This window comes from Chionomys nivalis, chromosome 23 (genome assembly GCF_950005125.1).
Source record: "Chionomys nivalis chromosome 23, mChiNiv1.1, whole genome shotgun sequence".
Taxonomy (NCBI): Eukaryota; Metazoa; Chordata; class Mammalia; order Rodentia; family Cricetidae; genus Chionomys; species Chionomys nivalis.
In genome coordinates this window covers 15,859,355-15,886,848 of record NC_080108.1, presented here as the reverse complement: position 1 = coordinate 15,886,848, position 27,494 = coordinate 15,859,355, and the positions used below count along the sequence as shown (strand labels likewise).

Sequence of the window (27,494 nt, the reverse complement as noted above, 5' to 3'; positions counted from 1 at the left end):
GCATGCGTCAGCACTTGTCAGCTCGCAGGAAAAGGGTGGCGGGCGGAGGGGGCAGAGAGAGGAACTCAGTTCCTGGTGACTAGGAAAGCAAAGGTAGCGTGTACAGCCACACAGCTTATCATCCTCTTAGCCGGTGAGCACCCATGACTTCTCATTCTTCAGGGTCTTTTGAAAAAGGAAAGGGAAAAGGCCCAGCCTTTACCGGGAATCTGCCTCTCACAGCAGTCTTAAGAGGCAGACAGTACCGTCCCCACACAAACAAGAAAGTCCATCTAATAATGTGGACTGAAGGGTGGAATGGCTAATCCTCTCTGTCAACTTGATGGTGGGATTTATAAACACCACGGAGACACTAGATGTAGAGGAGCAAAAGTCGGTGGTAGAGGAGCTTTACCAGCCCATTGGGGAGTTTGGAGTTGGTCCACAGAGAAGTGAAGAAGCCACTAGGCCACCAGTTAACGATGTTTTATAAGCACGGAGTCACCATGTACAGCTGTGTAGTTTGTGCATTTCTCCAAGAATCCAGACAACACAATGCTAGAATTCAGACCCAGTGCTCGGCAGTGGGTCTACACCACTCCTGAGGGACTATCTTCTCTAACTCATGAACGTGGGTATCAGCTAAGCTGGCTGGTAAAGCCTGTATTCCCGAACTTCTGTTCTCCTGACAGAACACATTTAAACTTTTCCTGCGTGTCTCCGATAGCATTTGGGCATGTGGGTTTTATCTCTCATTACCTACAATTTTAGAAATTGAAACAGCCATTTTGACAGGTGAGGGGAAATCTCAATGTCATTTTAATGTTTATTTCCCTGATTGCTAATGATGAAAAACACCTTTTGAGATATTTATTAGCCATTATTTTCTTCTGTTGAAAACTTTGTTCAGATTCACAGCTTATTTTTAATTGGGTTATTTATCTTCTTGACTGTATTGTTTTTAAATTGTGTTCTTTGTATATGGTAGATACAAATCCTCTGACAGATATATAGACAGATATATAGCTGGCAAAGATTATCTCCCACTCTATGGGTTCCTTCTTTGCTTGATTGATTCTTTCTTTGTCTACACAGAAGGTTTGGAAGGGGTGTTATGAGAGTTTATTGTTAACTGTTGGCCTTAATTCCAAGACTAACTAATGGAGTCCAAAAAAAAAAGGAAGAGAGAAATAAAGAGAGAGAGGAAAGGAAGGAAAGAAGGAAAGAAGGAAGGAAGGAAGGAAGGAAGGAAGGAAGGAAGGAAGGAAGGAAGGAAGGAAGAAAACCTATATCTTGTAGGGTTCTGCCTAATTTTTTTATAGCAGCTTTAATATTTCAGGTTTCAAATCTCATGTCTCTGATCCTCTTGGAGATGATATTTCTGCAGGGTAGTAGATATGGGTATAAATTCATTTCATTGCATGTGGACTGGATGTTTTCCCAGTACCATTTTTAAAGATGCTGTCTTTTCTCCAATGTATGTTTTGGGGCTCTTTGTCAAATATCAGATGGATATAGCTATGATTATTCATATTTGAGTCATCTATTTTCCTTTATTAATCTACATGTCTGTTTTAATTGTAGCACCATGTTGTTTTTATTACTATAGCTCTATAATATACCTTGTAATTTGCAGTAGCCACACCTTCAGTATTGTTCTTTTTGTTCAGAATAGCTTTGGCTCTCCAAGATCTTTTCTGAGTTCATGTAAATTTTAGAGTTTTTTTCTATTCTTGTAAAGAATGCTATTGGTATTGACTTGGGATTGCACAGAGACTGTACACTGCTTTTGGTAAGAGGCTTATTTTCATAATAATAACTTTACTGAGCCATGATCACCAGTATTTTTTCATTTTCTAGTATCGTTCTCATCTCTTTGGAAACTGGAAGTTTTCATTGAAGAGTTATTTCGCCTCCTTGGTTGGGTTAAGTTTAAGACATTTTGCTGTCTGAGAATATTACAAATTTGAATGCATTATGATCTTTTTCTCAGCATATATGTTGTTGGTATACAGAAAGGCTACTGATTTTTATGAGTTGATTTTTCATATTGTCACTCTGCTGAAATTATTTTTGCTGCAAATTGAGGTTTCCTGGTGGAATTTTGGGGACCTATTACTTAGATCATATCATCTGCAAACAGGGACCATTCTTCTTTTACTATCTATATCCCTTTAATTTCTTGCTCTTGCCTTATTACTCCAGCTAGTGCTCTGAGTACTCTATTAGACAGGAGTAGGGAGAGAGGGCAGTCCTCTTATTCTTGATTTAGATGGGACTGTTCCGTGTTTTTTTTCATTTAGGAAAATGCTAACTGTACACTTCTCATGTATACCGTTTATTGTGCTGAGGAACATTCTCTCCAGTTCTACTCTCTCTAGGACTTTTATCATGAAAGCACATTAAATTTTGCCAAAGGCTTTTTCTGCATCTATTGACATGACCATGTGATTTGGGAGGGGGAGGGTCTCACTATGGTGAGAAAGTCAGAATGACTAAAATCAATGAAACAACTGCCAACAAATACTAATGGGCATAGAGAAAAGGGAATTCTCATTCACTGTTGGTGGGATGAAAGCTGGTAACACCGCTCCAAAAAATCAGTGTAGAGAATCATCAGAAAGCTAAAAAATAATTCACCCTATGACCCAACTATACTGTCCTTGGCTTATGCCCAAAGGATTTGACATCCTATTCCTCAGATACTTGCTCAGTCATGTTAAATCAAAGCTGCTCTATTAACAATAGCTTAAAAAATGGAAATAGCCTAAATGTCTTTCAAATGAGAGATGGATAATGAAAATATGATATATAAACACAATCATGATAGTATATTCAGCTGCAAAGATAAATGAAAATAGCAAACCAACTGATAAATCTACAAAAGAATGATATTGAATGAAGTGACCTAGATCCAGAAATACAAAGGCCACATGGTCTTCCTCATCTGTATTTCCTAGCATCAAATCTTCAGATATGAGGATACAACATGGAGTAACTAAAGAAAAATCAGGAAAGCATAAAAAGACAGGTAGCAGGAGGGGAAGAGTTTAAGGAGGAGTAACAGCATAGAGGGGATATGAAAAGGGACCAGGAAAAATGGAGAGGAAGCTTTAATTGAAAATCTGTAGCAGAGTCAATACCAGAGGAGAAGGATGGGAGGGACAATGAACACTCAAACAAGGAATCGTATCATTTTATATCTACCTAAAATAATGTATGTATATGAAGTATGTCACCTGTGCTGATAATACTGCCCACAAAAGCTACAGACTGTGTGGCAGAAACCCCAGTAACAGGCAGGAGAAATTCCATTAGAATTGTTGGTCAGGGAATCCCAAAATAATATAGACTCTTACTGTTGCCCTTGATTGCCCCTCAGAGGTTGAAGTTAAGCCCCTTCTGTGGAAGACATCACACAGTTAAGACCCAGGACTTGGATTATTAGAGACAGACCTAACCTTGTGACTCTCAACTTGTGGGCCATGACCCCTTTGGGGGCCGCATATCAAATATCTTGCAATCAGATAATTACATCACAACTCATAACAGCAACAAAATTACAGTTACGAAGTACAATGAAATAATTTTATGGTTGGAGGTCACCACAACATGAGGAACTGCACAAAAGGGTCAAAGCATCAAGAAAGTTGAGAACCATGGTTCTAGCCTGAAAGTCTTCTTCATGAAATGTAGCTTACATAATACCAAAAAGTTTCATTCAAGTTACCAGAGGAGAAAATCAATCAATAATCCTATACAGCCTATCAATCACAACAATGATCAGCATGGCAAGATATCGCTAAAGGTGCGATAGTGGCCCATGTGTTGATGGTAACCAGCAGCTGTCTAATTGGACTTAAGACCCACCATACAGAGGAATTCTGCCTTGTACAAGAAACCTAGCCAGCTCCCTGGGTCTAGTGAGGCCATGGATCAGAGAAGGGAACCTACTACCTTTACGTTACTAGACCAGTCTAATTTCTAACTACATTCTAAAGCTTATCCTTATACCAACAAATAAGTGGAGCTCTCATTCCTCATCAAGAAAGCTTCTCTTTACAGCAAAAAAAGACCATTTCAGAAAACTACAGCTAGGCACAATCAAGAAGAGCCAAACCCAACAGACACATATACAACATGAGTCCTACACCTAAGGCCCATTGAAGAAGAGGTAGCAGAACTACTGTAATAACCAGAGGACCAGGAAGTGTGCAGTGAGGTTATGTCTCCTATAAATGGCTGCTTAAACAAGACCTGGACAATGACAATAACAATATACATAATATATATGCTAAAGCAAAAAGGTAGAAATCACATCAGGTATAATCCCAAGACCAAGAATGACAGACAATTAATGACGATTAAGAGAGAGGGCGAATTAGCCTCTTTTAGGGATGAGCCTCCTCCCTAATTGTCTCTCTAATATAGGGTGGTTGGTCCTGAAATCATATACATGTAACAAAAATGGACTCAGCAGGTTATATCTATATATTTGTGCATACATAGGTATATGTAACAATAATAATAAAAGAATAAAAGGCCATCAATTTAAGAGGGAGTGAAGAGCAATCATGGAGAGGCTGGAAAAGGAAGGAGAGGAGGAAAGTGATGTGATTATATTTTAATTTTAAAATATTCTAAAATAAATGAATAAAAAATTGAAGCTGAGGGATATGTACCGCACCACAATACATTATCACAAATTTAATTGGTCATCAAAACAGTGTTGCTTTCAAGCCGTACAGTCTCTGGAAGGCTCCACTGCCCCTCAGAAGGGAAGAAGAGTGGAAAGGGCAAACAATGTCTGAGGGCTGTTATGAAAGTAGAGATTATCTCACCTTCTACCTTCACCTGAGAGGATCCTGAGTACTCTGCCCCAGATCTTCCTGGCCCACCATGTACATATGAGGCCTGGGAACACAGTGACGAAATCTCGGGAGAGAAACAGCAAGCGTTCTGCAGACAACACAAAGGCAGCAAGGCATGCTTTGATGGTTTGCTGGAGAAGAAGGAAAGGAAAGAGTAGAAGGCAGAGGAAAAGAAACGTGAAGAGGAAGGGAAGGTAGTACAAAAGATAGGCTGTTGGTCTCCAGAGGGCGGGAAAGAACCAGCAGAGGAAAGGCTAGGCCAGAAGCAGAGGAGAAAGCACGAGTAGACAGGGGAAGATGGAAGGAGCCCAGCAGGAATGAAAATCAGGGCAGGGAAGGGAGAGACCAAGGTCCTGGAGAAGGAAAGGGAAGGGTCAGTCAGGAAGCCTTGGAAGACCCGGACGTGGAGCTATGTCAGATGCCTATGTAGCTGGGAGGTGAGACAGAGGAGAGAAAACTATAAAAGAGGAATAGATGAGAGTGTAGAGTGGGTGTGTGAACATGGGTCAGCTGGGGAAGGACATCTTGTGCAATGACAAGGATCTCTGTCTGGGCCCTAGGTCCCTGTGAAAAGGTCAGGCACAGTGGTGATCACTCAGCATCCTAGCACTGGGGTGGCTAAACCAGAACCTTTGGAGCTTTAGTAGTGATTAATGATTCCCAGACAAATGAGAGACCCTAGCCCACACACAAATCAAGGTGAATTACCCGACCTCTGGGCTCCACATTCATATTCAATTCATGTGTGCTTGCATCCACACGCATGCGCACACGAAGAGAATGAAGTGCAATAGCATTTGTACTATTCTTGTCATAGCGTCCTACACAGATGACTTTGTTTGACCTCCACAAGGGCGCAGGGTAGGGAAGGCTGGAACATCTGAAAACATCCTTAGGAAAGCAGATAACCGAGACCAGTGTTGACTCTATGTAAAAGAGGGAAGTCTTGGAATGGAATGGTCTGTGCTCCCCTTGCATAGACCTGTGGAGAGGCCTGGTAACCCCATTGAATGGCACCGAGAATCCAGATGTTTCAAGATGTGCAAACTGAAGCCAGTCAGCCTGGATTTCCCCAGCTGCTTACTTGACAAGATGCAGCCATTCATTATTAAATGGATATAAAACTACAAATTATTTGCCTGCATTGAAAAGGCTAGACTAGTGGGGAGCTTTTGCAGTGTCGCCTCAAGCCACATAGAGCATAACACAGTCCATCCTCTTGTTGGATTCCTTGTGCAGGGCACAAACCAGCATCTCAGAGGCCCAAAAGGCAGATCATGCCAAAGTGTCCTGAGGCTAGCAGCAGAGACAGCTGAGCTGTCTGGGATGTGCTACAGATGTTGTCAGGAGCTGGCTCAGTAACAGCTCATGTCCTTCCATGCTTTCAGTCCCAGGCTTTGCTTATACAGTCTGGTCCAGCAGAAGGGATGTACCTGAAGAGCTAGTGTCTTAACTGTTCACCAGGGTCTGCTAGGAACTGCATAGCAACCAGGCGGGGGGGGGGGGGGGGAAGGTCCTCCTCCTCTTAAAAAGACACACCTAGCAAAATGCTTTGAAGTTCCAAAGTTAAAAACAGCAGCATCCTGCATGTCCCATGGATTCAATCCACAATCATCTTTATGTCCAGACAAAAATATGTTGGCCAAAACAGAGACACGAAAGTCCCGGTTCTGAGCTGGACATTGTAGTTCTCTCGTGCAATCAGTGCTCAACAGAAGAGTCTCAACCATAGCTGCAGGGGCAGACTAGCCACGCTTAGAGTCCTGCTCTGTTCCCCATCAATAATGCAAGAGGCCCCATGAATAATACAGCAGCAACTGATTCAGGGCACAGTTTACTGCTGCCCAGTCCTGGCCTCAAGATGGCCCAAGGCCTAATCGCAGGGCCCGGGGGAGTTCCCACAGATTAACTCAACCCCATTTAGATACAGCCTCCTCCCTCCCAAAAAAAAACCCACCACTTTGCAGGATAAGCCAAAGTCATGACTCTGTGTTCAGAAAACATTGATTGCCCTCCAGTCATCATTCAGGGGTTCTCCTTCTCCCCTCTGTCCCCTCAGCACTGCCAGGTACAATCCTGGGGTCCAGGCTGGGCAAAAGAGGAGAAAGATTTATGTGAGCAGAGGCAAGGCCACTGCTACCAGACAAAAGGCACAGACTATGCCTCCTCACGATAATAGACTGTGTTAATATTCCATAAATAAAAGATGTAAGTTGAGATAACTCAGTTATCCTGAGCAATGGGTTGAATTGTGCCTTCCAAAGAATTATGTCCAAATCCCAACCCCAGGACTTGTGAATATAACCTTCTTTGTTGACAGAATCAAGGTAAGATAAGGGGTTGAGATCATTGTGATTTGGGGTGGACCCTGAACCCACCCACAAGAACTGGGATCTTTAGAGAGGATATGAAGGAGGCTAAAGAAAAAGGAGACATGGATATCAGCCACGGGGAAGGTGGCAGAGGCTACAAGGAAGGCTGCCACAAGTTCAAAAGCACAAGGAGCAGCTGGCATCTGGCAATGTCAAGAAGGCTTAATCCCCAGAGTCTCAGAAGGTAGAAGGCCTCTGATAATACCGTCTCAGACCGCTGGTCTCAGAACGATGAGCAAAAACATTTCTGTTGTTTTGAAGTGGTCAGGTTTGCAGGTACATTAGAAGGCACCTATCAGAAATGGGACTGCCAGCGAATCCTCCCCCAAAGACTCAACTTTAAAATCTGTAAGATGGGGATGAGTGTGTTCTGCCTCGTTTCTCTACATTAGTCCTAATACGTGACTCCATGCTTTATGGATTAAAAGGGAGTCATAAAGAAGCCAGAAATGACCACAGCAGCAATAGCACTCGTGTTGGAACGGCTTGGTGTCTTGTCTGACAGCTTTCAAAGTCATCACAACCAAGACTGGGAGGAAGAACAGTGCCAGGAGCAGCCCAACCTCCTTCAACCCTGAGTTAGTATTTACCAAGTCGATTAAATCTGCAAATTATAACAGAGGTAATTATCACTTTGCTTTAAGAAAATGAAATATTCCAATCTATTTCAATCGTGTCTGTTCCATGCCTGCAGGGTATTAAGAGAAGCCTGCTCATTGTGTATTCACGATCCTCAGAGTGTTTTTGAAGGGTTCTATGGTGTGGGCTGATATACCTCTGGTGCCTCTTGCCATCACTTAAGGTGTACCATGGGATTCTAAATTCAAGCAACTTTTCTTCCTAACTCATTTTTTATCTCTAAGACAGTCTCTCAGAATCTTGCTGATTTTAGGACAGACAGTTCTAATTTCAGGGGAAAAAAAATAGTAGCATCTTGCCTTGACCAGAAACTCCTGAGTACAGTACAGTGCCAAGCCAGACTCTGTCAAATCTACCACTGAATTTCTGCCGGCTACTCGACAACAAAGCTCAGAGGATACTCTCAGCTCGCTCAGTAGGAAGGGAACTTCCTAAGCTGGAGGGAGACTGAGTCAGGTGCTTGCCAAAAGTTTTCCCTCCAATCTCACGAAATTAAAAGTACAAGAAGGGTCTTGGCACACAGCAAGAGCTCTGAGATGATTTCGGCTTTCCTATGGCTCCAATCAGGGGAGACAGCCATCTTGGCTCCTGGAAGGACATGCTAAACATTCAGATTGTGGCACTAAGTTAGGAACTGAAAGAGAATGAATTTTGGAAACGGTGCTTTCAGGTGGTGGTCATCCTAAAAATGATAACATTAGTCTCCAAATTACCAATTCACCAGCTATGTGATCCTGGTCTAGTTATTTGACTTGGCTTAGCCTTGAATCCCTCATTTGCAAAACGGGTTATAATAGCAACTCCCTTGTAGGGTAGCTTCAAGGATGAGCCAGAATCCTGTATATATTCATTACTCAATGAGTGTCTTTCTTCTCCTTCCCTGATGGAACGCTACACATACTTAGCCCTTCTAACGAGGGGCTCAACTATGTCCACTATAGCATCAACTGTTACATCACAGATTGTGTCATAGCAGAGAGGTTGGTTGGGGCATGGCAAAGACCCTCCAAAGGACCTTCATGGAAGAAGGAAAAGTGCCAAGAAAGGGCTAACTATCCCATTTACCCTGTCTATTTCTGCAAACACTCACTGGAAATCTCACTCGCCTGGCTTGTAACTCTCCTGGCTGTCACTGCGCATTGAGTCCCTCTCCTGCAAGGCCAAATCTCCTCCCAACAACACCGGACATATCCCCGAACCCCATCCCACAGGCTCCAATAAGCAGACCCTGGCAGTCTAGATGGCTCATGGGCAGATGGTGCCATGTGGACTAATCAAGGAATCAGACAAGAAAATCCTACCCCCTCTTCCATTTGCCAGGAAAAGCGATTGTTTGGATTTTAATCACAGCCACAGCTGAGAGGCAATGCACAGCCCCCTCCAGCCCAAAGATAAATTTTCCACTCTCAACATTCAATTCTTCCTCAAACACTAGACCCCTACCAGCGTAATTGCTCCTTAGAGAGGGGCTTCTTCATCCGCCAATATGACTTTTTTCTGATTTAAGACGATGACAGAAACAAAATGCTGTTTGGGTATGATGGCATTCACACACTGCCTCACTCTGCAAGGAATGTCTTTATTCCTCCATAAGTTTTATCCAGTTCACCAGTGTATTGATCCCAGGAAAAGAAGAATGCAGAATCCCATGATCCTCTGGGAGAAACGTGACATTTCCTTTAAATATATATCCACAGAACAACTGTTTCTAAATCTCCGTGAAGCAGGGCGGCAAGGCGGCACACCACTGATTTCACAACCCGTGATTTCTTAGAAAGAACACTGGACATTTTCTCGATGATTCAGCCTCTAGCAGACCTGACATCTTTTGGGGGATACTGTCTTTGGACTCCCCTAGGTTGAGAGGCAGAGATTCTAGGGGAACCAGATGCAAAAAGACAGACTTTCTGCCCCCAATCAGTTTGATGTCATTATGCTTTGTGATGGTTTTAATGAGGTGCCCCCCAAGGTCTCAGGCATTTAAAAATTTGGTCCCCAATTGGTGGCTGTTTGGGAAGAGTTAGAAGGTATGGCCTTGCGAATGAGGTGTGTCATTGGGGTAGGGTTAGGTTTCCAAACCCACCATCATCCCAGTGTGCTCTCTTGGCTTCCTGTTGTTCCTCTAGTGTCGTGACTGACTGCCAGCTGTAATGCCCTGCTCCATTTTGGTGACGGACTCCTATCCCTCAGAAGCGATAAGACCCAGATATTCCTTTTATGAACTACATGGATCATATTGCTTTATCTCAGAAAACTAACTAGTACCTGCTTCATCTTCATGTTTATTTTGACTAGATTCAGAATCACCTAAGAGTCATGTTTCTGGATCTATCTATGAAGGAGTTCATAGATTGGGTTAACTGAGGAGATAATACATGCCCAAAAATGTGTACTGCACCATTACATGGGTTGGGGTCCTGGGCTGAGTAGGGAGACAGTTAAGTGGGGCATAGCATTCATCTCTCTCTGCTTCCTCTCCGCACACCTGCCGCCATGACTTCCTCACCATGGCGGACAACATCCTCTCGAGCTATAAACTAACACAGACCCGGCTTCTCTTTTGTGTATCTTGTCAATCTCACTTCTACCCGCTGGCCTGGAAAAGCAAAGTTATAATTTATCTGCACCATGGAAAATATGTAATGATACAGCAATAAAAATGTAACTGATGCAGAGAGGCACCTAGCAAAGACTGTAGCCACACGCCTTTTGTAGGATATATTAACTGGCTGAAAAACGGTGGAGGACAGTTAGGCACAGTGGTCCAGGATTTGAGTCTGCACACTACTGCTCATCTCATGGGTAGCCTAAAATAAGAGTCTTCCCTTGCTAAGTAACCCAGTGTCCACCAATGTGGCATGATAGTGAGAACGTCTACATTACAGAATTTTCCTAAGGATTAAATTAAATAGCATGCATAATTCAATAGATTGCTGTCAGTGCGTGGCACAAAGGAAGAGTTAGGAAATCAGTGATAGCGATCATTGCCGTGGCCATGCCAACTTACCCCTAAGGTCCTCCATGAAGTTACATCTAATTCAGGGTGGGAATGAATAGAATACAAGGATGACATCTCTGACATTAGAGATCAGAGACAAAGTCTGTTAGGGAGAACGCTTTATAAATACGAATTTGTTTACCTTCCTTTAGCTATTAAAAGAGCTTATTGGTGCCCATCTAGATATCAACCGAATGGAACTAAGAACTCTGGCTACAAGGTCTACTGCTGCCCGTTCCAGAACACCAGAGTCAGAGCCTAGCAGGGAGGGACACAATTCTAAGAAGGGAAAGCAGTATATGGTAATAGTGTCCATTGTTTCTGGACTAGGACACACTGTGCAGCCCAGACTGACTCATGTAACTCATGTAGCCAAGGCTAAACCACAATTGTTGATCCTTCTGCCTTTACCTTCCTGGTTCTGAGACTACCAGGAATCCCAGTTAGCAATACCTTCAAAATGATCATCTCTCTCTATCCATCCCTGAGATGGTTCAGGAAAGGATCATGTGAACAGTCAGGCCACAAGACCAAGGATAATATGCAAAGCTGTCAAGGATAATGAGTCTAATTTCTATCCGCTGATCTGAAAAATCAAGGTTATAACTTATCCATGAACATAGGTCTGGCCACGTGGGAAAAGAAAGTAAAAGGCCCATAGCCAAGGCAGAGGTCCAAGGTCTTTGCTTCCTGGTAAATGTTGTGATTACAGACAGGGAATTTGGATCTGAGTCACCAAGTAAAAAGGAACACATGAGCAGTCTCTCTTAAACTCAGACTCCCTAACTCCATCCATGCCTCAGTTCCTTTTCAATTTCCTTGATTTATTCCCTCCACACAGAGAGGACCCTGATGACTCACACAGCAGCATGAGTTATTTTCTCCTGTCTCCAGCAGTGGTCACAAATTTGCACTCATCCAGCCAACATCTGTTTGCACAAAATGGCTGGCTGGGGTAAGAGTGCACTGATCAGCCTTGGAATGTAGCAAAGCTAAGCAGTCCACACACAGATAAAATAAATATATGCCCTCTTCCATGCCCACAATGCCCAGACACCAAGCCAAATGAGTAGATATGAGCTCATGAGCACTGTAAGGGCCATACAGTCTGAAGCTGGAAGGCCATGCTCAAGTATCAATTATGCAAGTCCTTAGCAGTGCAACTGTAGCTGATTCTTGAGTGGGTTCCTAGGACTTAGAGTCCACCAAATGCAGAAAATTATAGCTACCTTCCCTAACTCTTATGATAAATCTAAGATCATATAAACAAAAGTATACCTGATAAAGTTACAAAGTTATGTATAGCAAATAATATTTGTTAGAAATGTATTGATAACTTTATTATGGATATTACAATGGTCACTTCTAATTGTCTGCAGATCACAAAGCCAACGGCTGATAAAAGATGAGCTTCTGTCTTTTGAAACAGAGTGTGCTTATTAAAAGCATCGAGAGTCAAGTCCACAAATGGGGGTGGATCACTGTCACTGAACATGGTATGCTCAATGCTACCCAACCCAAACAGCCCAGCCACCAGGCACTCCAATGCCTGACACTCCTCCCCACCCAACCATTACCAGCACTCCGCCACCTGGACAGAGTCTCCAATTCCGAACTTACAATTCCCGCAGACTCAGCGTCTGGAAGAGCTGCCAGGAGAGCGTGGTGAGCCGGTTACTTGACAAGTTTCTGCAAAAATGGACAAATAAAGGGGTAGTTAAAGGACAGAGCCAGCAACAGGAATGCCCTCCTTGGAGGACTCGGTCACCTGAAGGCAGGCGTTGGTGCACTTCTTTTTCTTCACCCAATTTTGCCAAGGATAAGCCTGCTAAGAGTTGAGACAGTTGGGCAGCTGTGAAGGGGATGCTGAAGCCTTTCTCCAGGGTAAGGCTTCACACATCCAAGAAACAATATGGTTCTCTTGCTTACTCCTCACGCTGCCCTCTAATAAAACCTCAGGGAGCCTGTTGGAAGCAGCCTTCTCTAAACAATAGTCCTGGAGGTAACCAAGCCCACAGCATCCTTTACATCCACACAGGCAGGGAATCTTCAGGTTCCTTGAAACTTCTCACCCACCCCTCCCCAAGAACACATGCCCATTCCAGAGATCAAGACATCAGCTTTTTGTTCACATATCTCTTCTCCTAATGGCTATTTAATTGTTCTCATTAGGATGTACAGGGGAAGCGAGCAGCCATTAGTCTTCTGAATAAAAGAAGCAACACGCCCACAGTTATTACTTTGTCCGGCTCAACAAACAACTTTGGACGTGATAACAGCCCTTAAAGGCAGTAGTTAGGCACTGCAAGATATGAAGTAGCAACCCAGGAACAATGTATTCATTGGCTGATGGGAATGAATGGCAGTGCGGGTTCCATTTAGATAACTATCCACCCATACACAAACGTGTGTATATTTAATCTATTAAGCACACGGGTAACAATGCAAACACAAACTCTTGTTCACACATACACACACACACACACACACACACACACACACATAGACACTTCCATGTGCACTTATACTTAGGTGACTTCTGCAACAAGTAGAAGAGTCATATATGGGCTATGCTAAGGTCTGGGTGGTAGACCATTGACAAAAAAAGATGGAACCTTATCTTCAAATCACAAATGAATGAGCATAAAGAATAGTATAAGCAAAATGACAAGAGTATTTGGGAGTTGGCTACTTCACTTGGGTGCTTGAGTAGTTAACAAGAGACCTTGGAACAGAAAGAATGATAATGAGCTGAGAAACAGTTACAGAGATGGACTGGAGATAAGCAGGAGAGGAACTCCCGCCATATTTGTAGACCTTGGGAGGAGACAACAGAAAACAAGGGGGGGGGGCACTTAGTGGGGATGTACCATAAACTAAACATCACTTTTCAAAATGGAAGACCAAGACTGGAAGTTGACAAACTAGTTAGGAGACCTTACCTAGCTTCCACACACACAAAAAAAAAAAAAAGAGAGAAGAAATTTAAAAAAAAAAAACAAAAAACACGAGGAGAGATGGGTTGAAGGTAAGTGCTTGGGGTAACACCATCAGAACCTGCAGCTAGCTCTGGGAAAAGAGGAGAGCAAAATGAGTGGTGGGTATTATGGTTGAAATTTGAAATGGCCTCCACAGATATGTGTTTTGAATGTTTCTTCTCTAGCTGGTAGCACTAGTTTGAGAAGTCAAGAATACTAGAGGTAGATAACTAGGGCTATGTCCTTAGCAATGTATTACCTCTGACCCCTTCTTGTAGTACTGTCTGCCTCCTGTCTATCAAGAAGTGAACAGCCTTCCACACACCACCATGATGTAATGCTTAAGGACATGAGACCAAGAGACCATGGACTCTCTGAAACCATCAGCCAAAATATTCTTCCCTAAGTTCTTATGTCAAGCCTTTTGTCACACAACCAAGAAAGTCACTAATATATCGTTGACTACTGGGGCATTTAGTAAGATGAAGAAGCCTACTAATAGATCACATTTGGGCAGTAGGACCAAAATGATCCTCTTGGATCAGATAACAGAGGAAAGGCAAGAGAAGGTAATGGCAGATGAATATAACAAATTCATATGCTATATGCAGGTTTGAAAACATCACTATAAACCCATCTTTACACAAGTAATATGTACCTATTAGTAAAAGTTAGTGTATTAACAGAAGAGCTTCCCACTTCTTAGTTAGATAACTAGAGAGTAAAACCAAATAGTGTATTGGAGAGATGTGTTTGTACTGAGACCTACAGAATTGAGGATGTGTTCAATATGAAACAAGAAAAGATACTCAAACCTAAGAACAGGAAGAAATAGAACATCCCATTTTCCCTTAGATGCAGCTTATCTCTGATAATATGGCTGGATCCTACACTGTCCTAAACCAGCTAACTTTCTAAGACAGTTTATGATGGTGTTGGTAAAGCAGCCCATCTCTAAGGGTACAGGGGACAGCTGTAGAAAGGAAAGAGATCACACACAGGTATCTCATAAGTCTGCTGCTCTATTCTCTTCCTTGTGTTTATTGCTGTCTCTGTCCAAAGGCCTTGAACCCACAAAGAGCTCTCTGGGATGACCCCATAGACCCAGCTTTCCCACACCTCCCTGCAGGGTTGAGAGTTCTGGTATGATATTCCATGTTGGTAAGATGGTAAGAACCATCTTGAGTCATTCATCAGGTTATGCTTCACAAAGCCCCTGCACCTGTGAGAAGAACCGGGGTTACACAAGAACTGTATCAAGATCATTTCAGATAACCCCAAGGCCAAGCTTCCCAAAGGAAATGCTCCTGCTCAGAGGAACAGAACAACAACGGGTATAGCAAACTCTGACAGTCACTACCCAAACATAACTAGTAGCCTTGAAGCTCAGAAGTTGGGATCAAAGGCCATGGGCTTCAGTACCCGTCTGCTAGCCTCTGGGTCTTGATTGCCATTAGGCTGTGTGATGTTGCAGCAAATGTGAGTGCTTGGATCAGCCAGGCAGAAGCCTTTTTACTGTCTCTGTTTTTCCTGCTTGTTGACTCTGCACAACAGCATTCTTGGGAGCAACACTTGAACAATGGGGGCTGAGGAGAAAGTTTCATCAGTGAAATGCTTGCCTGAGATGGAGTCCCAGAACACAAGTAAAAAGCTATGTATGGCAGAACAAACTTGTAACCCAAGCATTGTGGAGGTAGAAATAGATGGATTCTTGGAGGCTGCCAGCCAGCTAGCCTCTTCTAACCACAGAATTACAGATCCCAATAAGAGATTGCATCCCCCCTCCAAAGAGAGTGCATATGATTCCTAAGACAAGAGACCCAAGTCTGACCTCTGGCATTCATCTATATGTGTATATATGTACACACACACACACACACACACACACACACAACAATTCCTAAACTTCAAAATCACGAGAGAATCCTAGCAGACATCTGGAAAGCTTCCCAGCCTGCACCTTTAGTTCCCTAGTTTTCTTCAGTCTTCCACTGAACAAAACCTACGCTTCAAAAATCTGAGCCCTGGCAGCCTGCGGGGACCTCGTGCTCACTGAGCCTGGAGAAGCATGCCTCTGATGAAGCACACCTCTGGTGAGAGAGGCTTCTGTTAGGAACAAGACATCCTAGAGGCAGAACTGGCCCAGGTACGCCGGGCAGCCTGGCTCCTTTCTGAGAAAGGAACAGGCAGAGAGCCTTCCAGGAGTTCTGGGGAGCCCCAGGCAGAAAACAGGCTGCCAGCCACGTCCTCTTACAAAGGTCATGCTTCGCTACAACAGGCAGAAATGTCAAGAGAAAATTGGATTCTGAAAGAAAGAAAATCATAGGCACTCTGGGCAAATAAAGAATAAGGAATAGCATTATTCCCTTCTTATTACAAGGGAAAGGCAGCTGGGGGCCTGGGACACCTAGTAAGGAGGAGTGAGTTTTTGTTCTTCCACAGGGGTGCAGCTTCATCTCCAGCCCACCCACCCCTCCTTCACACACCGTGCCCCGCCTGGAGGAGAAAGGTTCTTCAGATTTCTCAAGCACGTTATGAAGTGGCCACTGCAGTACGCATTCACTCTGTCCACACACATACATATATATACATATGTGTGTATATATAAGCATGTGGATAGAGTGAATATGTGCGTGTATGTGTATATAACACATACACACACTCACATACATTTCCAGATACAAGGACACGGCTTCAGAAGTCCTAGGGACTGTGCAGTGTGCAACCTGTGTGACTGTACCCAGTGTACTGCCCTCGACACACAGAGAAGTACCCAGGTCAAATATACACTCCACAAACACAAACAGGGTGTACCACCGGCAGTCCTGTCCTGTTGGGCATTTATACATTCCCATGAAACAGGAGAGATGGGAAAGTGAGGTCTGGGGTTTTGATGGGCATTAGCATCCACATGGGCAGAACTCACTGCCCCAGTTTTCCTTCCTGCTGACCCCTCACCTGGATCCATCTGTCAGCAGTTATTGATGGTTCGGTTATGCTGATCATCAGACAAGAGTTTAATTAAGAGTCACCCTGTCTCAGAGCTCACACAGCCTTCTCCTGGTGCCTCCTCCCTAGCAGATCCATTGTCAACTGCCTTTGACTTTTGCTTGGGTCAATGGCCAGTATCCAAGTCATCTGACCATCAAATTAGTTTGGTGAGTGAGATTTTACGAGATGAGGCATTGCTTTCCCGAGTCCAATCTCTCCTCTCTCTCTCTCTCTCTCTCTCTCTCTCTCTCTCTCTCTCTCTCTCTCTCATCCAAGACTTCCAAACAAAGCCATCAATTTTGTCCTGCACAACTGTCTCCCTCCCAGCCAGACTCTGGGGTCCAGAGGTAATAAACAGAAATGATAGGAGCTTTGAAAGCAAAGTGGTAGACACACATATGGCCACACTCTGGGCCCAGTGGAGAGACAGGGTTGAGGTGGCCCTCCCTGCATTAACTAAGCAGGAAACCGGGATCCTCTGAGGCAATCTGCCACTCTGTCAGATAGACAGGTCCCCTGGTAAAGCAGCCTATGGGGTTGCTAAGAGTAGCACCCACCTTTATTTAGCAGGAGTGGAGCCCTCTATCTCCCTCTAGCCTAAGTCGATTACGCTATGGAAGGGTCAGTAAGATGCTGTAGGAAGAATCCGAGCAGAGGAGCCCTTCTGTGGCCCTCAATACTTGGGCACTGAGACTTGAAAGGGAGACAGTAAGAGCCATCGACAGAGATCCTGAAGACAGAGGCCGGTAGACTTCCTGCACCAAGAGCGGGACTAACTTTTAGAAGCAGTGCTTTTACTGGCAGAAGCAGACTCAGTATGTCCTGTTATTCCATCGTGTTGAGGATAGCTGAAGAACCCACCTGACTTCTCTGTGCTATTACACCATCCTGCTCCACTCACACGCCACTCAACCACACATAGCCTGACACACTCACATCAGCATCACAGACCTCTCTGTCAGTTGCCTCCCGTGCCGACTCTTAGATGGTTGCGCACCTCTGCATCACCTCAACCCCTCTAGCTTACATTTGGACTTCTATGATCATGGGCCAAAATGGCGCCTTCCCCACACAGTTCCATGTTGGAACCCTAAGGATGTTAATATTCTTAGAGATTGGGGCCTGTAAAGAGGTGATTAAGATGACAAGGGATCATTAGAGCTGGTCATAATTCAACTTGACTGACGTCTTTATAAGAAGAGGTGAAGTGGACATAGACACACTCAGAGGCAAGACCATGTAGAGATACAGAGGGATCATAGCCACCAAGAAACTAGAAATAGAGGCCTCAAAAGAAATCAAACCTGCCAAGACCCTTAATCTTGGCCCCTGAGCCTCCAGAACAGAAGAAATAAATGTCCATTGTTGAAGCTACTTGAGCTATAATGTTGTGTCATTGTAGCCTAGACAATGAATGCACCTGTCTTCAGCCCTGTCATTTGCCCCAGGCCCTGACAACCAATTTGAATGCCCCACTATAGCCTGAGAAGGACTCCAAGCCATGGTTTTCTGTCATCCCGCACCCTCCTCTATATGCATGATCACACTGAGGAACCAGTCTCCAAGACAAGCTCCAGCTGCTAATATCCAATCTTCTATCGGTCCATTTGTTAACCCTCTAGGTACCCCCCAGCCTCCCCCTTCAAAAGATTAGTGAGATAGAAAAACGGGGAACTGGAACAATGTTCAGCTCACATCCCAAAGACAAATTCCACTGGCGCTGGATTTTCCTGGAGGATTCGTTCTGCAGCTACCGAAGGGTATTTCCTCCGTGCATCGCGTGTTTTCTATGCGTGCACTCAGTGCTGCTACCCAGAAACCCCTCCCAATCCCACGGCTCCTAGGCTGCAGCCTGCCAGTTGGAAACATCACAAGGCAAACCTTAGTTATTTCTTGCAGAGAGGTAGCTTTGGAAAGGGGCATCTCTCTACTCCCTGTCTCAGTTTTGTTTTGTTTTTTCCACATGAAAGAGAGCTACTTGGTCTTAGGCTCAATCCATGTGAGCATCTATAATAAAATACCATGGGCTAGGGACCGGGAGATGGCTCAGTCAATAAAGTGGTTGCTGTGTAAGCATGGGGACCTGAGTTCTGTCCCCAGAATCATGTAAAAGAGCTGGGCCTGGAAAGATGTACTTTAATACTAGCACTGGGGAAGAAGACCCAAGTGGATCCCTGGAGCTCACTGGCCAGCAAGGCCAATATAAAATCTGTCTCAAAGAAAAGCAAGGTGGATGGCTTCTGAGATTGTGCTCCAGCTTCTACATGCATGTATGCATGCACACATACACACATGTGAACCATACATACATACCATACCCACACACAAACCATAGACTAGGGGCTTACAAACAAGAGAAATCTATCTGTCATAGTTCTGTGCATTCTTGGGATATGGAGGAACCATGGGCAAGCAGATGAGGGGCGGCCTGTGGTGGCTGCGTCATCATAGGCTCTTCTAACCTCCCATGCTGTACAGGATGAAGAGTCTCAGTCAGGCTTCCTTTATGGGGGCATTAGTCTCATCCCTGGAGGTGTCCCTCTTAAAACCATCATGCTGGAGACAACGGGCTCAACGAAGAACACAAACATTTAGAGCACAGCATCCACCTCCCCTGACACACCACACTGGATTGCCTTTAAAATTTCTGAAAGCACGGGAGGAGAAGTCAAATAAGGAGAATCCCCTACTGCAGCATCAAACCATATACAGTGTTTCCTGAGAAGAAGAAAAAAAATCATGGGAGAAAGATGGGGTTGATGGTCTACTGACCACTTGCTCAAGAACCAGGAGTTCCCACCCCATGGTCTTGACTCTGTGACTTTTATGTGCTGAGAGTGATGGGGGGGGGGGTCTCGTCACCAGGATCTAATGGCAGCATTCAGGGAACCCCATAATCCATCCCTTTAAAATTCAGAGCTCTAACAAGAAAAGAGGTGCTGGGGCCCAAGCTTCCTCTTGAAGGCCAAGAGACATTTTTCTCCATTGCTGATATATTTGCTTTTCCCTCAATTAAATTGTTGTAAAAAGGGGTGGGGGTTAAAGTCATCTGAGCCATTTTTATTCGGCTAAATTACACTGGCTGGCTCATTTAATGAACTTTAATGAAGCCAAAATGCTTTCTCTAATCAAATCTCAAGTGACGTGCCTGGAGTCTTGACCTTACATCAGGAGACTGGAGGCAGCTTTCTCAAAAATGCCCTCTGCTGGACTAGGTCAGGGTTGCCAAGGGTGGGTTCTTGGGAATCTAAGTTTGTAACATATTCAATAGCATTATGCGAAAGTGGAATCATACTACTTGACAAAACATTCCTCTACAGAAAATCAAAATGGCTTATTTACTATGGAACTTCTCAGGGTCTTAACCAGGAACGGGCTTACTTGGTCTCTCAAACTTACTGGACCACAGACCCCTCTCTACAGCATACCCACCAAAAAAAAAAAAAAAAAAAAAAACCTCCCTCTTTACATACTTAGAGATGGCAATCCTACACTGAGACTCAGCAAGCCCCAGCCAGCAGGCTGGTGGTCTATTTTTGCAGTTTTATTGGAAAGCAGCCATTCCTGCTTGTCTTTGTGTTGCCTATGGCCATATTCTAAGCAGGATAATAGCCTTCCAAAGATACCCATGTGCAGAATCTGGGATACACACTGTTCACTTCCAAACAAAGGGGGCGGAGTGGGGGCGGTGAAGGTAACACTGGGAAATTACCCTACGTTGCTTTGTTGCTCAAATGTAACCACAGTAGCCTTTTAAAAGCATACACAATACCTGGGCCAGCTCAAGTCACACAAATTCCAGAATAGAGACAGGAAGAAGCAATCACTGAGTTCCAGCCCTAGGGGACCATTGGTAACTGGTAGCTGCTAGGGGAGGAGCATTAGTTTTGTGTGGGCCCATATTTCGGTTTGGCACAGTAGCCATTAGCCTGGTCTGGTGGAAGGCATTTCAGTGGATGGCCACACACCTAAGAATATCTACCCAGTGCTATTGGACTGAATGAGTTTTGAAAAGAAGAGCACAAAGCTGGGTGGGTATGGAAGGAGGGCTGTATCTGGGAGGAATCTGGAGAGGTGGTGAATGTGATCAAAATACAATGTCTAAAAATCTCAGAGAATTAATAAAATATCTATTTTAGTGGAGGCAGAAAGCAGAGGATGTAGCCAAGGTCACAAGGCACGGGAGGATAAGATGAAGGATGCACCGTGAGTCAAGGAATGTATGTGGCCATTAGAAACTGCAAACATCAAGAAATGGATTCTCCCAAGGGTGTCCAGGAGGGAGCATGGCCCTATTAACACATTAATTCTAGACTAGGGAGACCCACTGCAGACTTCTAAACCACAGAAGGGTAAGACACTCTATTTACATTGCCTTACATCAACAGCTCTTTTCACTTGTTATAGCAGCAATGGATAACTGATACAGGTTACATGCACCTTAGCACAGAGGAGTCAAATAGATGCAACAAAAGCCAGTAAGTCCAAAACGCTAGGTGATCCCTCACAAGAAAAGCACAACAACTTCTACTCTGGGCTGGAATTTTCTCCTTTGCTATCTTTCTTTCATTCCCTTCCTGCTTGCCTTTTGTGTGTGTGTGTGTGTGTGTGTGTGTACATATGTGTGTATATATATGTATAAATGCTTGTGGTGATAACCTCAAGCGTTCCTTATCACAGGCTATTTAGCATTGGTCATTTCCATTTGAGACATGGTCTCTCTGGCCTGGAACTGGACAAGTAGGGTAGGCTGCCTGTCCAAAACTTCCAACAGATCCTCCTGCCTTGGCCTCCTCCCCAGCACTGGGATTACAACCGTGAATGACCTGTCTGATTTTATTGAGGTTCTGGGAATTGCCATTAGATTCTTGTACTTACAAGGCAGGCACTTTAGTAACTGAGCTCTCTCTCCAGTTCTTGGTTGATTGGTGGGTGGTTGGTTGGTTGGTTAGTTGGTTGGTTTGGAGTCAAGTGTCTCACTATATATATGTACTGGCCTTGAATCCTCAGTCTTCCTGACTTAGGCTCTCAAGTACTGATATTAAAGGATACACTACCACATTAATCTAGACTGGCGCTTTTCAACAGAAAATAAACACAAGATCCATATGCCATTAGAAATTTCCTATTAATGGGATTTTAAATGGCAGAAAGAATTATGAACATATTGAAAACATCATGAATAACCTGTAATCAGCATCGAAAACGACCACTGAGATATATTTTCATTCTTAGGCCGTTATGTTTGCATAGTAAGTCTTTGAAATCCGTGTGTATTTGACATTCAGAGCACACCACAATTTGGACTGGCCACCCTTCAAGTGCTCAGCAGCCACAGATGTCCAAGGCAGAACTCTACACCATCTGTGAAACTCAGTTGTTGACTGAAGTCCTTGGTGAAGAGAAGCTGTCAACAGCTGGAAAAGTGTAATTATAAGCTCACAAAGTCAGGCCGGGACAACACTGTCCCCAAATCCAGCTGTCAAGAAGTCTGTGTTATGGAAAAGAAAGCCCTCCTATTGTTCCGCAGCCCTACAGGCTGGAGAAGCTCAAGGCAGGAAGCAGGGGACCAGGACTTGCACCTGCTGAGTAGTGTGGGGTAGGACCCTGGCTGCATACCCAGGATACCATCTGGGAACAAAAAGTTGGACTCTTCCAGAAGGCTTGGCCTTCTTGGTAAAGTGTGAAGTCTACCTTGTAATTCAAGCATGTCTATGAGAGAACCCCAACCTCCTGTTCCTCCTCATGGCCCATCTCCTGCCACCCTTTGTCTCCACGTCATATCTAGCCCTGAAAACTCACCATGCACAGACAGGTACCTCCATGCTCTCTGTTCCTGACAGCACCCTGGCCTTCTCCAGCACACTGCTGTACCTTGTGTTTCCTGCACCCTTCACGCCTTTGCTTCCTCATTCTCCAGGCCAGTGTCCACGGTCTTCCCCCAAGACAGCTTGTGTTTGCCATTCCGACATCCTCTCTGCCTCCTCTTTCCCCCGACTGGATTCTGAACGAGCATTGTCCACTGCCCACATCTCAGACTGTCAGCTTTGAATGCCAGCTGTGTGTATACTGCCACCCCCATCACGCTGCTTGCATTGGAAGCAGAGAACCATTTCTTTTCATTGTACACCCTTTATAGCACCAGAACCCAGGAAGTCTTCAATAGATGCACAGCAAATTTAACTGAAGTCTCTCAACATTCGTTTGAAGAGACAGACTTCCAAGGGCACTGAAGGGAAGGAAGATCTTCCCTCTCGGCAGCCATGGTGTAAGAACAAAGAAGACACAGCAAGGAGACAGCCAAAGAACAAGGGCAATCCCAGCTGCAGCAGATGTGGCTCCTGCTTCTTCCCATGTCCCTCTCTCACCTACATACTGGTCTTAAGACCTCAACCTCAGTCTCCACCGCTAGCAGTTTTTATAGCAGCTCAGACTCTCCTGGAGGGTGAGGAGGAGCCCTTGCCCACCTTTGATGCACACACACATACACACATACACACACACACGTATACAGGAGTATAGCACATAAACACGCTGCACACATTCAAATATCACATATATGTACCAAGTCACAAACATAAACAAAGCTACATTCACAAGCAGGTTTGAATTCACATGGATTTGCACACTCCCCCTCACTCACTATCTCATTCTGGCCCCCACAAAACATAGAAGAATCTATGGGTTCATCTGAGGATGAAGGAGCTCTTCCTCTTGACCCTTCCCTGCCTCTGGCAACCTTCCATTCCAAGTCACCTGCCTAACATCAGCCTGGCCAGAATATCAAGAGGACAGCACAGCAGGACCAGGGCTTAGCCTACTGGCCAGGATGTTCTCTTGGGGTAAGAATCCTTTCCTGTGTCAGCACAGCCTCAGGGTGGAAGGGTACATTCAGAAGGCCAGGACTCAGCCTGAGAGAATTTCTTTTCCCTATGACTAGACACACCAGTTCTGGAGCCTGGACACAAGAGCGAAAAATGAAGAGCCCAGTAGTTAAGACGATGTCCCAAGATAATCCAGCAAACAGTAACTAAATTGAGGGTCAGGAAGTGCCCCATCTTCTGATACCCACATCAAGGCGGTTGAGGCGACCGTCAAGGCAGTTGAAGAGTCCTTTGCTCTCGAGTCCTCCACTCTCGGCTGGGTTCAGTGTGTAATGGAACAGGGTAGGTCGAGCACCCACGGTCTTTGGCCCCACAAGGAATCATGTACGCTAGTCCTTGCTCTGTAGTTCCCATTCCCTGGAATCTTGACTAATTTATGGACTCTCTTGATCTCTTGGTACTTCAGTTTGCTCCCCCATAAATGGGGTGGTAATAGCAGGCCTATCCCCATAGGAATTCTGAGACGTGACTGGGGTATGGGAAACAGGGAGTGGAAAGCAGCTTCACAAGGCCTATCCTATGTTCCTTCTTTCATGTCCCGTCTTTCCCCTTAATTAGAAGATCCATGTCTAGTCATCAGGCCCAAGGCCAATAAACAAATAACACGGCCCAGGCTATGGTCCTCTGCATTCCCACAACACTTAATGTAATAAAACACATAAGTTCACAAAATAATACAGAAAGCACTTTGATAAGGCAGCAGCAGGTAGCCTGCCCACTTCTCCAGGAGGTACCTGGCAGCATTTCTATACCATAGATCCCTCATCCTGTGGACGGAGTCGGGACGCCCCTAGCCTGCTTCCCTTTCTTGTGCAAAGCCGAGAAGTGACGTTCCATACAGTCTTACCTCCTCATACTGTCCACCTCACACCAGGCAGAGTGCTCCTGAAGCTATTCTGGGAAATTCGGCTCCTTTGGAATTTCTTTTCAAATTACCAAAAGCTAATTGACCCAAAGCTAATTGACCCAAAACACGTGGACTCTCTAGAACCCCAGAGAGGCACTGCAGGAGGGAGTGGGGGGGAGGCACTGAACTCAGGCTCTCAGCCAGGGCCACCCATGTGGCGCATGAGCTGGGCAGTCATGGCCATGGCCCTAAAGGGGCTCTGCGTGATAGATGACGTGTGTTCATTTTCTTTTTTATTTTTTAACTCACAAGCTGTCGTGACCAGAACAAAACAAAGATACAATATAATACGGTCTGCAGAGCCTGATCATCAAGAAACCCTACACAGCCAAAGAGTGGACCCTCTCTCTCTAGGGGAGTGAGGGGTTAGGGAATGAAGGGAGTCAGGGTCCTGTGGGCCACGCCCCAGGCTGGGAGGAGCTGCCGGCAAGAGAAAACTTGCCCTTGGAAACCTGAGCTCTGGGAAGGACTGCCTGGGACCAACCTGGCTGCATCAGGCTGCACTTCAAGTGGAGAAGCTATTCCTTTAAGGTGGGCAAACAGTCTCCCCTCTTTCTAGCAACCACCTTTGAGTTTAAAGGAAAATATACGACTGTCTTAAAAACATTAAAATTGTGAGAACAAAGCTGCTTGGGGCTTCTGTCTTAGGGTCTGATTCTCCAGCATTGAAGACAAGTTCTCCTTCAAGAAGAGCCCGGGAGAACACAGCATGGGGGTTGTGGGTTTAAAGAAATCCCTAGAAGGTTTCTCTCACTGAGGCTAACAGAAGCACCCAGAGGCTAGTAAAAACTGCAGCACCCCAGGGAGTTTCTGAATAGGTAGGATGGGAGGAGGAAATTTGCATTTCTAAGAGGTTCCTGGAATATTGTTGGTGCCCCCATTTTAGAAGCACACTGAGAGAACCAATGATCTGGTGATTTTTTTTTTCCAGGATGAGTGGACTAGGACTCCAAACAAATCCATACCCTCAAAAGCTGGTAGTTCAAACACACTAGGTTGCTGGAGAATATGCCCATGGGGACATGTGTCCAAATATAAAGAGACACCTGTTGGGAGCCAAAGACTTCCTGTGCAGGCTCCTAGGAGCAAATGTCACCATTAATAACTGGGAAGGCGGTTTGGCATGCCCCATCTGAAAGCTGGAGGAGGATGTCCAATTGGATGGAGCCACAAGTCAGCTGGGGAAGGGGCTGTCACTGCATTGAGAACTAACACAATGAGCAAGTAAAGGCCTTGCTGTCCAGGGGGTTTGCAGACAGGACCTGCTTGCTCCCTGTTTGCATGTGCACAAGTGCAGACAGACAGACAGACAGACACACACACACACAGAGAGAACAACAGACAGACACACATATACACCGGAAGAGGTAATTCATTTCCACAGAAGTTTTGTTTTGTTTTGATTTTTGGTTTTGGTTTTGGTGCTCCAAATTCAGTGTCCAGAATCTGGAGACCTTTATGAAAGCCTGTGGGGGCTCCCCCCAAAAAAGATGCTTTTGTGAACTCCATGCATTGGGAACCTAAAAGATAAAAGCAGGGGTTATAAACTAAGAGCATGAGAGGGGCCACCAGACATCAGAAAAGGTGTAGAGGAGGAAAGAAAGGATGGGCGTAACTAATTGATCCCAGTGAGCAACTGCAAAAGAGGGGCACGATACCCCAGCTGTCTGGCTTCAGAGGTGGTGGTCTTGCTTCCTCCTAGTAGCAGAAGGAGGAGGCGCTGTGCTACTGAACTTCCTGTTTCTGCTCTTCACATGACCCTCAGGTGTTACCACCTCCAGGATAAGATCATACTGTTCCTATCCAGCAAGCACAGATATCTGTTTCAGCTCTGTGGTATACATAGCATTTTGGAGACAGCAGGAAAAAAAAAGAAAAACCCAATAAAGAAAAAGGCCTGCTGCCATGTCTTGTCAAATGCGGAGCCCAGAACTGGGATTGTAAACGAGATCTGTCCAAGTCTCCTCCCCTAGTATTCAGGAGGAAACACCAGCATTGTAGCAAACATGAAAATAAGGCTCTTGGTGGACCCCATCCCTGCTCGGTTTCTAGCTCTATGATGCTCAAACAGCTCCATTGGCCATGCTAAGCCTGAGGCCTCTCTTCTGAACTGGATGGACGGAGTATCTCTACCATATTAGCAAGTGAGCATCCAATAAAGCAGCGCGTATGTGCACCCCACATAGTCCTTGTCATCTGACAGGCACTCTCGGGTAAGGCACCATTACCAGTAAGGATGAACAAAGGGGAAAATCTGATGTGATAACACCTTATAAGACAGCTGTGAATGAAGAGGAAGCAGCCAGCAGAGAGGGCGGAAAGAAGGGAGGGACCCAGGCTCTAGCTTCCAAATCCTTGGAAGAAACAGGCACATGGAGGGAGCCATCGTCACAGGAGCAAGCAAACAAGAAAACTCGCACGCACCACGCAAACTCACTCAGCAGACGCGGCTAAATGGTTTCCAATTAATTAACTGATTACATGATAGAACAGAAGGGGATTCGAAAGAGCGCTGTTGACCTTTAAGAATAATTAATATCATCAGGATAGCAAACTCATCCAAGGAAAATAATGAGGAACATTTTCATATTGCATCCGAAAGCCCGGGATAGTGAGGCAGATGGGCTTTATCTAAACAAAGCCTAGCTTCCTCTTAGGGCTTCCTCTCTCCTTTCTCTCATTACCCATCTCCCACATCCGGGAAGACCCTGGAGATCTGTGTCCTTGCTACCCCTACACGTGGTTCTTCTGTTAGCCTAGGCAGAGAGGTTAGCCAAGGATACTAGGCACTGTGTCACTGAACGGTAGATCACAGCCAACCTCTCCTTGGTTCTTGGTGTCTGGAAACTTCTTTCTCCCCGGTGCCGCTGCCAGA

General features: G+C 44.9%; 1 protein-coding gene across 7 annotated transcripts in view; it reads right to left on the bottom strand.

Annotated features, from left to right (window-relative positions):
- The window catches only part of Ntrk3 (neurotrophic receptor tyrosine kinase 3), a 354,575-nt gene that overhangs the window by 247,679 nt on the left and 79,402 nt on the right, over positions 1-27,494 (bottom strand). For all 7 annotated transcript variants that reach the window (XM_057756147.1, XM_057756143.1, XM_057756144.1 and 4 more), the window contains one exon: positions 12,480-12,548. In XM_057756147.1, the coding sequence (XP_057612130.1) occupies positions 12,480-12,548 (69 nt within the window). The remainder of the gene's footprint in view (positions 1-12,479; positions 12,549-27,494) is intronic.